General features: G+C 34.3%; 1 protein-coding gene across 2 annotated transcripts in view; it reads left to right on the plus strand.

Moving 5' to 3' along the window:
• DENND3 (DENN domain containing 3) overlaps nt 1–14,583 on the plus strand; it is a 104,924-nt gene that overhangs the window by 30,995 nt on the left and 59,346 nt on the right. For both annotated transcript variants that reach the window (XM_074202765.1, XM_074202764.1), the window contains exons 5-8: nt 3,584–3,695; nt 7,998–8,117; nt 10,223–10,441; nt 12,881–13,014. In XM_074202765.1, coding sequence (XP_074058866.1) covers nt 3,584–3,695; nt 7,998–8,117; nt 10,223–10,441; nt 12,881–13,014 — 585 coding nt within the window. The remainder of the gene's footprint in view (nt 1–3,583; nt 3,696–7,997; nt 8,118–10,222; nt 10,442–12,880; nt 13,015–14,583) is intronic.

The following is a 14,583-nucleotide window of genomic DNA, read 5'->3' on the forward strand; positions in this document are numbered from 1 at the left end:
TGCCACTTCTTCTACCTATGAAATTAACTGAATTTCTGATTCCTATGGATTTCCATTATGAAAATTTCTAATATTATTAACTAATAACTGAATGATGATTAATGTTCATGGTGAGAAAAACAATGAGCATTTTATTAATTCTGAAAAGCAAAGCAACCTATGTCTTCAGTGAGAAAAAATATTTCTGAATCAGTACTTGTTTGATTTTTCATTATGAAGCTAGTTCTTTACAACTAAAATGTGCATGCAAAGTGTGTTGGGCTTCGTTGAGGGTGGGCAGAACTCTGTTATGAAATATAAAACATATGAAGTTTTCCTTTACTCATGTGTGTTGAAGAACATGATCACAAGAAAGACCAACCTTTTTGTTCTTCACTTTGGTCAACTGCTGAAGTGTTTAATAATAGAAACATTGAATAATATTTTTTCATACACAGAGCATTTTGTTCAAACTTTTGCTGGGACACGTCACAATAAATACTATCTAACCTGTCAAATAAACTTTTAATTCCAAATATTATTTCATTTGATCCATTTTACAGTAGAGGCAACCAAGGTGCACAGAGGCTAAGTACCTTGATCAAGAGCACCCAGGTACTAAGTGTCTAAGTCTGACTTTGAATTCAAATGCCCCTTAATTCAAGTTAGCACTCTATCCATTTACTCACTTCCCACCCTCTAAGTATAGCTAATTCTGAATGTCCTCCAGATTTCAGAAAAGAAAAATCTTGGATAGGCTTCATTATTTGGCCAGATCTAAAAAAAAAAAATGAAGATTAAAAGGGGTCCTTGAAAAACTTTACTTTCACAAAGGCAAGATAAAAAAGATGTGGCTGGACCAGAATTTTGCAAACTTCCAAGTAAGACATAAATGCTATATGGCAGCCATGATGTGGTTATGATTCTAGAATATATTGAATTGAAAGGCTTGTTATCAAGTACCAAGAAGATGATTTACTACACTGCCCTTATCAGACCACATTTGGGATATTGTGTTCCATTATGCACACCACATTTGAAGGACATTTGATAAGATGAATGGAGAATATCTAGATAAGAGTAACCAGGATTAGAATGACCTTTGGGTTGGGCCCTTTGAGAATTATTTGAAGGGACTAGGAATTTTTAACCTGAAGAAAACTTAGCTTTACATATCATGGTATGTGAAAGAGGGATCAGACTTCTATTTGATTCTATTCGTCATATTCATTGGGGACTTTCAAATACTGTGCCAAGCCCTGGAATTAAAAAAAAAAAAAGCAAAAGTGGTCTCTGCCCTCAAAGAGCTCATATTCTAATGGGGAGAAAGTTTGTAAGTAATTGCTCCAAACAAGTTATATACAGAGTAGATGGAAGATCATTTCAGAGGGGAAAGCACTATCAAAGGGGTAGTGGACCAGGAATTATCTCCTCTAGAAAGTGGGATTTGAAAGGAAAACAGTGAACCTAAGAGATAAAGGTGATAAGAAAGCCAGTTCTAAGCCTGAAGTACTGACAATGCAAAGACCAGGAGCTTGGGGATGAAGTGGTCTATGCATTGAACAGTAAGTATAACTGAATTCTAGAATACATTCAAATAAGACTGGAAAGAAGGGTAGAGGTTATAAGGAGCTTTAAATGCCAGAGAGATAATTTTATATCTGACCCTGGAGGTCTGAAGGAACTACTGGAATTTATTGAGTAGATGATATGGTCAAACCTGTTTTTTTAAGAAAATCACCTTTGCAGCTAAGTTGAGAATGGATTAGAATTGGGGCGGCTAGGTGGAACAGTGGATAAAGCACCAGCTCTGGAGTCAGGAGTACCTGGGTTCAAATCCAGTCTCGGACACTAAAATAATTACCTAGCTGTGTGGCCTTGGGCAAGCCACTTAACCCCGTTTGCCTTGCAAAAACCTAAAAAAAAAGAGGAAAGAGAGAATGGATTAGAATACAAAAAGACTTAAGGCAGAAAGTCTAGTTAAAAGACCATGGCATTAGTTTAGTCTATAGGTGAAGTGAGCCTGGTTACTGTGTGATGGAAAGAAAAGAGGATGTATATGGGATATGATGTATAGATAGAAACAATAAGATTTAGCAACAGATTGGAAGTGTGAAGTGATGAATTGAAAATGATGAGCCTGCATAACTGAGAGGATAGTGGTACCTTTGATGTTGATAGAGAAGTTTGGAAGATGGGAAGCCTTGGGAGGAAAGATAATGACTTCTCTTCTGTACATGATGAGTTTGAGATGTCAATGGGATATTTGATGCAAGATGTCCAAAGGAGAGTTGATAATCCCAAATTGGAACTCAGGAGAGAGGGCCTAGGGCTAGACTTATACACCTAGAAATCATCTACATAAAGATGATAATAGAATCACCAAATAAGAGGTGGAAAGGAGGGGGGAAAATAGACCCAGGTGGAATCTTGAGGGCGGTATCTTGGGTTAATGGGCAGGATCTGAGTGAGAATCCTACAAGAAACTGAGAGCAGTCAGAGAGGTAGGAGGGGAACAAGAGGTAGTGTTCCAAAAACTGAAAGGGGAAAGAAGTCAAAAGAACATTAAGGGGGAAGGAGAAGGTTCAGTGTCATAAGATGCAAAGCTCAAGGAGGTGGTTGGAGAAAAGTCTGTTAGACTGGCCATTAAGAGATTGTTGGTGACTTCGGAGAGAGTTTTAGTTGAATAGTGAGGTCAGAACTTGGATTGTGAGGGATAAAATAAGTAGGAGAGGCATTAGAGATGACAGGTATGTCAATGACATTGTAGGAGTTTAGTTGCTAAGAGGAAGAGCTAGTGGGGTTGGACAGATCAAGAGAGAGGTTTTTGATGGAGGAGGAATGGGAAGGTTTGTAGGAACAGTGAGTAGAAACTGTAGAAAGGCAAGTTTAATCTTTAGAAAAATTTTGTAATAGAATTCTTTGTTCAGTAGGTATTTCTTAAGACTTACTGTGTGCAAAGTATTATTCTCTCTTCTGGGAACATAAGACAAAATGAAAAGTAGTCTGTTCCCTGGATAAGTTTCCATTCTTTTAGGGGATGGGGGACAAGGACAGCATTTACACAGACTAATGAAACATAATTAGTACAAGGAGGATCAGGACAAGCTTCCTATAAGAAGAAGCACCTTGGTCCTGGAAGAAATCTACAAGTTTGACAAAGGCAGGGATGATTTGGGGGAGCTTCTTCTAGTCTAGCAGCACAGACACATGGGTGACAGAATTCAGAATTGGTGGAACAACAAGTAGGTCATTTTGGCCTGAAAGTTGAGTGTATGAGGGAGAGTCATCTGAAAAATGGCTATCACCCTTTATCACCACTTATTATTAAATTAAAATTTTAGGCCATAATCATTTTAAAATTGCATTCCTTGTTAGTAATAAAATTTTATCCCTTTTTACATCAAACAATTAGAATACTACCTTGAAGTAAAATTTCTTGATAATTTTTTTCTGAGAAATATTGTTTAGGATAGGGCATTTAACTTTTTCAGATGATGCCATAAAGTTAAAATTAGGCTATGGTATATAATTAAGATTAAGTAGAAATGTTTAATTTTATTTTTTCCTCACTAAATTAACAAAAATGACTATTTTCTTTCAGTTTATTGGCACAACTCAAACTTTGTAAGGATTTTGATGTTGACGAGCGAATAAAAGATTTTGCTGCAAAATTGTCTTTAATCCCTAGTCCTCCACCTGGACCGCTCCATCTGGTAATTGGCTAAGGAATTAACTAACAGTCCTTTTATGATAGCTGGCATTTAAACTCACCTCTTGCAATCTAACCTTTCAATTTAAAACTGTTTAGCTAAAATTAAAAGTTTTGCTTTAAAAAAAGTTTTAAGGACTATATCTAAACCTTGCATGGTGTACTATTTTTGAAGATGAAGTCTAAGTGAAAAATTGTTGGAAATGTGACACATGTTATGCTAATGACAAATTAATTGTTATTAAGAGGCAGAGAATATGCAGTGTGTGTTTTGAAACAACATTGGATTTTGTGTCAGATTGATGCTTGAATTCAGGCTCTTAGGAAATCTTTTAACTATCTGAGCTTATGCAAATTATTATAACTTTCCAGGTCTTAATTTTTTCATCTATAGGATGAGGTTGGACCAGATCAAAAATTCTGAATCTTTATGTGACAAACTAATGAAACTCTGCTTAAAATAATGTTTTTAAATACATAAAAAATAGGATTACAAAGGAAACCAAATAAATTGAAATGTAGTTATCAAAATATTTTTTTAAAAAATGTTTGCAGAACCCAGGTTAAGAATTCCTGAACCAGGGTGGCTAGGTAGCACAGTGGATAGAGCACCAGCCCTGGAGTCAGAAGTACCTGAGTTCAAATCTGGCCTCAGACACTTAATAATTACCTAGCTGTATGGCCTTGGGCAAGCCACTTAACTCCATTTGCCTTGCAAAAAAAAAAAACAATAAAAAAAAATTCCTGAACCATAGTATCTTTTAAAATCTTTTTCAAACCTTTAATCCTATAACTTTTTCCTTTAAATTACTAAACTATTTCCTAATAGCAAACTTGTAATGTGTTTATGTAAGAATTATACTCATTTTATAGATGAAGAAATTCATATGGGTGATTCAAAAGTCTTAGTGCTGTTTTATGCTATTAAAGTTTATAAATAACAGCATAAGCTATTAGTTTAAAACCCCACTAAGATTTTTGAGACACCATGTTTTCCTGTTGCTGTCATAGCTAGAAAGTACCTGAACCAGAGGGTGAACCAGTTCCTCCTTTCAATACTTATACATCATCCCCTCTCAGGAATAAGGATGTTTTTTAGCATTTCTTGAAGTGATTATCAGAAGAGTAAAAATTGAATAGGAAAAAAATCTATTAATGAATTTCTAAATGAATTTCATAAAAGTTGATTGATCTGGCATTTTCTTATTCAGAAGTCTTGCAATCACCTCTGTAGAGTTGTATGTTAATGAGAGTTGATCATATTTGTAAAGCTGTGACAACCTTGATTTGGGATCCTGGAAACTCAGATTCTGGTTATTAACCAACAGCCTGTTGAGAGATGTGTCAAGAGACCTCCAATTTTGACTTGAGAAAGTCAAAAGGATTTTTGACTTTATCTCTTGAGGTCATAGAGTTTTTCATCTGTAAAATGAAAGGTTGAATTAAATGTCCCTGTCTAGTTTCAAAATTCTTTCATTCCAGAAAAATGGGTAATTTCAGAGAAGTTAAATGATTTGCCCAATATCACACACTTTTATCATTGGCACAATTGGAATTAGAACTCCATGGGGTGGCTAGGTGGCGTAGTGGATAAAACACTGGTCTTGGAGTCAGGAGTACCTGGGTTCAAATCCGGTCTCAGACACTTAATAATTACCTAGCTGTGTGGCCTTGGGCAAGCCACTTAACCCCGTTTGCCTTGCAAAAACCTAAAAAAAAAAAAGGAATTAGAACCCCAGGAACTTAGTGAGAAAATGCTTTAGTAAACCCTTTGCTTCCAGTGAGAGGCCCTCTCCATTGGTGAGCTAAAAATCTCATGTGGTCATTTGAAACATGGTCTATGTCTTCAGTGTCTCATTGGATTTGTGATTTCATCAGTCCAATGAATTCTGATATGTAAAGCACTTTGACAAACTTGAAGCGCTATATACAATCTTACTATTCACTATTATTTATTTCCTCCAATTGCACAGATGAAAACTCATCTGTGCAGTGCTTCTGAACTTTATATATGTCATAGGTTCTTCACAGAGGATCCATCTACCCAATATTCTTGAGACTTCTCCAAGTTTTCTTGTTTTTAACATTACATCATTGCCTGGGTAACATTGTGGACATTCATCTCCTTTACTCTAGTATTTCTGAGTCAGCATCTCCAGGCTGCCAATCTTATATGTAAATCATTTTTAGAAATAGGCTATAGTTTATGCCTAACATTTGTCATTCTGTTTCCCATTGTGTTACTCATGACTTTTCCATTTCTATAGAGATTGCTATTCCAAAATTACTAACTAGATAACACCTCCAGAATGTTTGTATTTAAAAAGATAGGTTTTTGGACCAGAGCCAGCTTGGAATCATTGGAAACACTGCAGTTTTACTGATGAATCTAGCTTGCTCCTGCTCAACTGAGCCCAATTCACTGTCCATCCATAGTGTCCTTAAATATATACTTAATATATATGCTAACTTAATGAACTGGACATCCAACTCTATATCAGAAACTTGAACATAAGAAAGTTTTATTTATTAATTTTTCCTTTGTGGATTAGTGTACTATCCAGCATGGATATATTTCCCTCCATCTTTATGGACCTGGTTATTTACATGTTCTCTCTCTCGATAAGAATGTGGTGGTGGGGGGGCATTGGTAGTCTGAGTACTTAGAACAATGGTTGGCAAGCAGTAAATATTAAATACTTATTTGAATGACTGAAAAATAATATATCCCAATGAAGAGACCCTGTAATGTTCTAAAGATTGATGTAGTCAGTACCAGTCTCCAGATTTGTCCCAATATGATTTGTAAATGAGAGGGACAGACCAATCCCACATAACAGTAACAGACAACTCATAAAATCATTATGAAAATGAACTTCATGTATATTAATGACATTCATCATGAAACTGTGAGAAGGAAACCAATACACTTCAATTTTCTATAGCATTTCTTAACTTTTTCTCCCACCTTAAGTTGGTTTCTTAGTTGACTGAAAAAAGCAAAGTATAAAATCCCCCTGTCTTTATTAGTTGATTTTTTTTAAACATTCAGTTAAGAGCAAAATGTAACTTCCCAAAAAAGGAGTCTCATGTGTATTTTAAGATCATTTCAGATTCCTTGATAAATATAACCAGAGGGAGGACTATACAGTGTCATTGTGGTTATTAATATTGTGAGATTAAAATTGAAAATGTAGACTTGTATGACAATTAAGAAAAATTTGGGAACAAGATAACCAGTATCTTCCTTTGTGCATCATATTTTTTTAATGTGGGAAACTATTCAGGGATTTTTTTTTCTCTCCTATAAGAACAGTTTTCCATATGGTCTTTGTGATTAACCATTGATAGACCAGACCTGATAGTATTTTACTTTGTTTCATCTTTAGAATTCTTTATTTCCTTGATGCCAGATATTTGATAAAAAAAAAAACCATAAAAGATTCCTTCTTTGTATAGATGTTCCTATTGGGCCATAACTGAATTAGTTACTCTGATTTTTCTAGTTGAAGTTTTCTCATGTGAACCCTATCTCTCATTCCTGTCAGATGAATTAACAATTAGCTTTTTGAATTTTTTTCTTTCTGAAAGACAGTTTGTAAATATTTCTCCAGTTTATCACATTTTCAGTCTTAGAACTTTTTTTGTCAAGTATGTTTTTAAGAAAAATTAAATGACAGAATTATAACTGGGATACTTCTGGAATCCAGTAATTTGATAAATTTGGACTCCACTAATTTGGGCATGTAGCTAATCTTTATTTTTGTTCTCACTGTGAAAAAAGGGATCTGCTAAGCAAATGAATGAAATTCATTTACAGTGCATAACCAACTGTTTAAGAGGCAAAACAGTTTTTAAGTGCTTTATGAGAATTTTTATTCATGCCAACAATTCATATGGCAATTATAAATCATTTTTATCTATTAGAGCAGGTTTCAAAGACTTCTATTTGGTCACATGTTAGTTAACCTTGTTTGAATTAATGGATGTGCAGGAGTCAACCAATTGGCAGACAATAATTTTTTGAATGTATACTTCATACCACACTGTTCTACCGAAAAAAAAAAAGGAAAATCGTTTTTGTTCTTAAGGAGCTAACATTTTAATGGGAGTTATACAATAGCATTGTATGTTTTTTTAGAAATATTTTCTAATATCTCCTACTAGAAATATCTCCTTCCCTACTTGTAGATTAGTGAGATTTTATTGCCTTAAATTTCCTTGATCTATCATTTTTAAACTATCATGTTTCTACTTAAGGATCAGTCATAGCATCAGTGTTAAATCTTAATATTGATTTTCTAAGGTATTTAACATGAAACCACTACAGGTGGTATTTCCTTCACGGGTGGATCCTGACAGCCCCATTATAGACCTGGATCTTCACCTTCCTTTATTGTGCTTCAAACCTGAGAAGGTACTACAGGTAAGTATCTTTTAATGCCAGTCAAATTCCATTCTCGCTAGTTTAAAGTAGCATCAAAATTGTTGTGTTGTATGATTTAACCACTCTGGACCTCAATTTCCTTGGACTGGATGAAAGTCCAAATTCCTAAATTTAAATCCTATGATTCTGGTATTATCACAATTAGAAATTTCCAGAAGAGGAGTCTTGTGCGCCCTGCGTAAAAAAATGTTTGGTCTATATTTTATTTGCAAATAATAGGTTCATAGTGTTTTGGAATGGGGGATTCAAAGAGTGATTAGAGCTGATAATAGTAAATCTTAAATATTAATCAGACTCATAGCATTTTGAGGCTAGAAAGGTATCTAATCAGGACCTTAAGGTAGTTTGAAACTTTGACATACACTTTTGATTTCAAGTACTTGATATATCAGAGCAAGCACTCAGTGGAAACCAGAACCAAATCTGAATGTTGATTTTGTATTAATTCCATATTTTAAAGCCACCTAAACATTTTTAGCAGCCAAATAATTGTTTTAAAAGCATATTTCTGGATAGAAATGTCCTTGTTCCTTTATGCTTGGCAGTGAGCTTTCAAGCTATGATTGGAAGGGATGGAAGGAAGGACAGTTGTATTCCTGAGTTTTTTTTTTGGGGGGGGCTGGAAAGATGGTTGCCTGCAACTAGAATCTTGGCCTAGGAACTATTGCTCCAGTCTGCCATCTGAAAAGGGATAATGGGAATTGAGGCAGATTAAGAGAGTATCCCTGATCAGACTGAACCAGACCATAAAAGATCTGGGTGAAATAACTGGAGATATTTAGTCTAGAGAAAAGATTTTGATGGTTATCTTCAAATATTTGAAAGACCTTTGGGGGAAAGAGAGATTAGATGGGTTTTGCATAGATTCTAGAACAAAATTTAAACTAATAGAAAGTTATTGGGATATGGATTATATTTTGATGTGGTAAATAATTCTAAATAATTAGAATTATCTAGAAGGGAAATAGACTGCCTCAGGAGGTAGGTATGTAATGAATAGACCCCTGGATCTGGGATCAGACCCTAGGCAGTCACTTAATCTCTTTCTCAATTCCTCATCTGTAAAATAGGGATTATCATCTCTAGCATTTACCTTTCTGGGTTGTTATGAAGATCAAATGAGATGATATTTGTAAAACAATTTGCAAACCTTAAAGCACTATATAAATGTTGGCTATTATTCAAAGATTGTTGAATATTAGTTGAGGATGTTGTATTGCAATGTTTCTCAAAGTGTGTCCTTGAGACCCTTTCAGGGGGTCTATAAGGTCAAAACTATTTTCATAATAATGCTAAGATGTTTTGATAAATATTGATTATTTCTATTATTGATCATAGTCTAATATGGTTAATTTATAATATTGTATAACAGAAGGTGCTTGGGAATCCTGAATAATTTTTAAAAGTTCAAGGAAATCCTGAAACCGAAAACTTTAAGAACCACTGCTGTAAAGAGTACTCTTTTGGGTACAGATTGGACAGCATAACATTTGAAGTTGAAGTCCTTCCCACCTCTTAAGATTGTGTAATTTGATGAAAAGTTTATTTCTTGCTTGTCCATAGTAAACAGGCTAATCCCTATCTTTGTGATCAGTTTGACATCTTACATTACTAGACTCCTTTTGTTTAAAATATAATGTGTATTTAGGGATGCTTTATTGCTATCCTTGTCACAAAATACTAAGCTATAATATGTACTTATTTGACTTATATTTACAGGGTACTATTTCTGTTATATGCTTGCATTTACATAAAATCAGATCAGCTAGTATATATTAAACCCTAGGGATAGAAAGGAAAGGCCATGTTCTCAAAGAATGCATGATTTTATTGGGGATCAACACAAAACTAACTGTATAAATAAGAAATCATTTGGAGATAATAAGCAGAGGGAAGACACTAACATTAGGGAAGATTGGGAAAGTCTTCATGTCAAAAGTAGGACCTTGTGAGGAAGAGCATTGCAGATATGGGAACAACTAGTGAAAACAGCCTGAAAAAAAACAGCCTGAGTCAGGAATATTCATCTAAGACTAGATCAGTGAATGAATAGATCCTCAAAACTTTTTTTTTCCTCCCACTAGATCATAGCTTGTATTTTAACTGAACAGCGGATCGTCTTTTTCTCTTCGGATTGGGCTCTGCTCACTCTCATTGCTGAGTGCTTTATGATCTATCTTCACCCTATCCAGTGGCAACACACCTATGTACCCATTCTTTCTGGTCAGATGCTGGACTTTGTAATGGCTCCTACATCTTTCCTCATGGGTTGTCATCTTGATCACTTTGAAGAAGTTAGCAAGGTGAGATGTAGAATGTCTGACTATATTTTTAACTACTAAGAACAATATTGCTGAAAATCATGAGTAAGTGGTGATATATTTGAAAGACTGCTGAACTCTTCAGAAGACTGGTGCTATGAGATGGGGGAGGGAAGATCATCAATTAGTAAGGGTGGTTTAAGCATATCCTCAAAACAATTAATTTTAAACATTTGTGCAAGAATTTTATTGCTTTTTATTCCTGAAACTGGTTGTAATATAATCAGACATAGTAATGAGGACTTGTAGTGATGTAAATCAGTTATTTGCTTCTGTAAATCAATTATGCTTCTGTAAATCAAATCCTATTTTTTTTGCTTTTGAGAGCCCAGTAGTGTTGTGTTATGTGCATTTTAAATCTATTTATATTCACTTCAATATATAACATTCCAAGTAAGTGTTCCTCGAGTTACTTATTTCCTAGTAAGGAATTGTTTAAAAATGAAAGTTCTGTACTATATTTCAGTATTGAACAAGATAGGTTATGTTTTTATATCTCTGTATATAGACTTCAGAGCAGGATCTAGGATTCAGTCAGAACTCACATTACCCTCAATGGGAGAAGAGTTAAATTGGAGGGGCAATCTGGCATTAGAGCATTTGACATGGAATCGGGAGATCTGAGTTAGCATTCTATTTCTACATTTTTGAACTTGCATAGCCATGAGGGAAAATTAATTAACTGGGTCTCAGTTTCCACCCTTGTAAAATTAACATGATAATTCCTGCTCTGCATATCTCAAACAGCTTTTGTGGGGAAGGTACTTTTTTTACACTTAAAAATACTATATGAGTCATGACATTTTTTTTAATCTACTGGGATTTAGTAGGTAGCTTGGTTAGGAAGTCATTTTTTTTAAGTGCTATTGTCAGCCAGAAGTGACCAGAGGAGGTGTGTCTAGTGCTAGTCATATTTAAGGATATGAGTGATGGGGGTAATTGGGTGTAGTTAAGTTTTCATGTTAAAATGCATGATTCACTGGGGGAAAATTTTGTTTAAAGAAAAGGCTATTCAGACACTCAATGGAAGAAACTAAAAGATGTCATTTAGTCTGGGTAGTAAAGGGGGAAAAAGAAACCACATCATAATATTAATGTGTCATTTCTATTTTTAGCCCTCAGTGAACAACACTCTGTCTCCAGAATTTTCATAAGGAAAGCCTGTTTTGGCTTTTTTACTGATGGCTAATTCCAGTTGGCTGTAGTGAAGTAAAACACTAACCAAGTTCTGAATTTGGTTCTTTAGTTTTATTTCTCTTTATAGTCTTGTGCTAGGTGAAGAAACTTGATTTGAATCCCAACAACTTCTTAGAGATATTTACAATATCTAAACAGTTATATGCAGTTCTCCCCACCCCACACTCAAACAGTAAGACAAAGGATACCATTATTTAGCTTCTAGATTTACATTATGTTTTACTTCCAAGAACTATGGAGCCAGAAAAAGAACTGGGGCTTAAAACTAATGTATATCCCATTTGAAAACAAATCCTTATTTAAGACTGCTGAATCAGAATGATTCTAAATATTTTAAAACTTTAAATGGAGTATAGATCTGCATACTGAAAACTAATTTGTAGATCTCTCTAATATTTATAAAACTCAACCTTTAGGGACTATAGTAATAAGAAGTGAAAAAGTATCAGCTTGTGTTTGCTGATGATTCTTACTGATGCTTAGAGTAAAAATTATCTTTTAAAATAAAATTTATTTGCTCTGTATCTTAATCTATCTTAGGGGGTGGCTAGGTGGTGCAGTGGATAGAGTACCAGCCCTGAAGTCAGGAGTACCTGAGTTCAAAACCGACCTCAGACACTTAATAATTACCTAGTTGGGTAATTGGGCAAGTCACTTAACCCCATTTGCTTTGCAAAAACCTTAAAAAAAAAATACACTTTTTTAAATCTATCTTAGGACTCTGCCCCATACTGTACTTGTGTGTTTTCTATTTCAAAAAGAGAAAATAGGGCTTGGGTACTAGCATCTGCTAGTTTAAAAGTCAGTTGTAGAGATCCTAGTGAAAAACAAGAATTAAATGTATTTCAGGTTGTCAAAAATGCATTTAGCTGTATTTGGTAGATAAGATTATAGAAGCTGAATAGGTTAAAAAAAAGCCTCCACAAACTTTTATTGGAGTCTCTTCTCCCAGTTCAGAGGAGAGGGGAGAAGGAATTTCAGTTGTGTTAACTTTTGCTATTCTCAACTTCTGATATTATTCTGTTTATTAACTCTTCATGTAAGAAAATATTAGAGTCAAAGTCTATGAGCTAAAAGTAGTTAAATTACTGAAATTTTATCCTAGCAAAGTACATTGATAAAGCTTTATTCTTGACAGTAAAATGTATTGCATTTGAATTTTTTGAAGTTTTATATGAATATTTCATTATAAAGTAACCTTTTATTTTAATACTTATTTAAAAGGAAGCAGATGGCTTAATTCTAATAAATATTGACAATGGAAACATTACCTATTCCAAATCCTTGAATGATGATGATGATAATGGTATTGATATTCCAGATGTCCCTTTACAAGCTGCCCAGACATTCATTCAGAGGTAAAAGGGGGAATGTTTTATTTGAAAACTGAAAAATAATTTTTAAAATTATAGGCTATATGGTCATATACTTTGGGGTATGTTTGTTGAATTTATGGATTATTAGTTTTCTTTTTTAATTTGGGAAAAAAAATCTAAATTTTTTTCTTTAATTCTAAAGTTGTTCCAAAGTTCTAGATATTTGATATAGTATTTAGCATTAAATTCTTTCTTAGTGGTCAGAAAAGATGACTATCTTTTCATCTTTATAGTTCTAATCTGTGTTCCAGTTGCCTGATTCTACCTGATTGTCTCATCTCTTAACTCAAATCTGACATTATTCACACTGAACTCTCTGTACATAACTAACTCTTCCTTATTATTTCCCTCAAGTACCACCATTTCCCTACTTATCCGTAGATGCAAAACTTTAGAATCACATGTGAATCCTTCCTCATACTCTTATAATAATATCCTATCAGTAATCAGATCCTTTGTTCCTTCCCAGAGGTTCTTTTCTATTAATACATATTACTGTCTTTCTATTAATATCTGTTGATTAGATCACATACCTCTTGAAGCTGGGCTGTTGCAATTCCATCCTTCAGATCTCCCTTCCTTCACTTACTTCTTTTTTAATTCATCTTGAATATATTGGCACAGTAATCTTGCCAAAATATCATTTTGATCATGGATAGTTTTCAATTGCTTTCAAAAAGCTTCTCATGTTGCCATTTGTGGCTCTCTATACTTTGGCACTAACTTAATCTTATCTTCTGTTCTTGGCCCTCACTAAATTCAACTCCCCTCTTGCCCTACCCTTCCTAGCTCATCCCAACTCCCTGTTTCTTTGCTTGTGTCATTTTTCTCTGACTAGAACTCTTCTTCCCTTCATGCAACTTTCAAATCTTCCTCATTGGAAGGGCTCAGCTGGCTTTTTCAGCTTACAATGACCATTCAGTCACTACTTCTTCTGAAGAGGAGGGATTTCTTTGCTTATCCCTTTCTTATCCAATTCCTACATTCTGTTTTGAGCTTTGTGTTGCAGCAATATGGTTTATAAACCCCCTAATAGATTTTAAGTTTCTTGACAGCAGATGATAGCATTTTTATCTTGATGCCTTTTACGGGATAGCCCCTTTAGTATGTACTGAATGGATGGATGAATTTTTAATTGTGTTTTACTTGTTGTACTAGATACCTATGTTTATAGGGGTGAAGAGTTTATTGGAAAAGCTCTCAACTCTAGTATTATTAACATTTCTAGGCAGACCCTTTGCTGGCTACTGCCCTGTTCGCTTTTCATGTTTGGTTATAAATTGTTTTACTTTCTAAACTCTATGTACTAAGGTTTAAATATTAAAGTTTATAATATCATCATTTAAAAATATTGATTTGGGACCTCTTTCCTATAGTTTTATCCAATTTGAATTTTTAAAAACCCAATGCTATTTCTGAATTATCTTGCTGACTGATTTTTTTTAATCTATGGGCCCTTAAACTCTTTTGTCAGCTCTGATCTACACTAACCAGATGTGACTAGGATAGACTCTATGATATCCTCACAGGTTTTCTGTGTGGAGAATATTC

The sequence above is a fragment of the Macrotis lagotis genome, chromosome X (genome assembly GCF_037893015.1).
Source record: "Macrotis lagotis isolate mMagLag1 chromosome X, bilby.v1.9.chrom.fasta, whole genome shotgun sequence".
Lineage (NCBI taxonomy): Eukaryota > Metazoa > Chordata > Mammalia > Peramelemorphia > Peramelidae > Macrotis > Macrotis lagotis.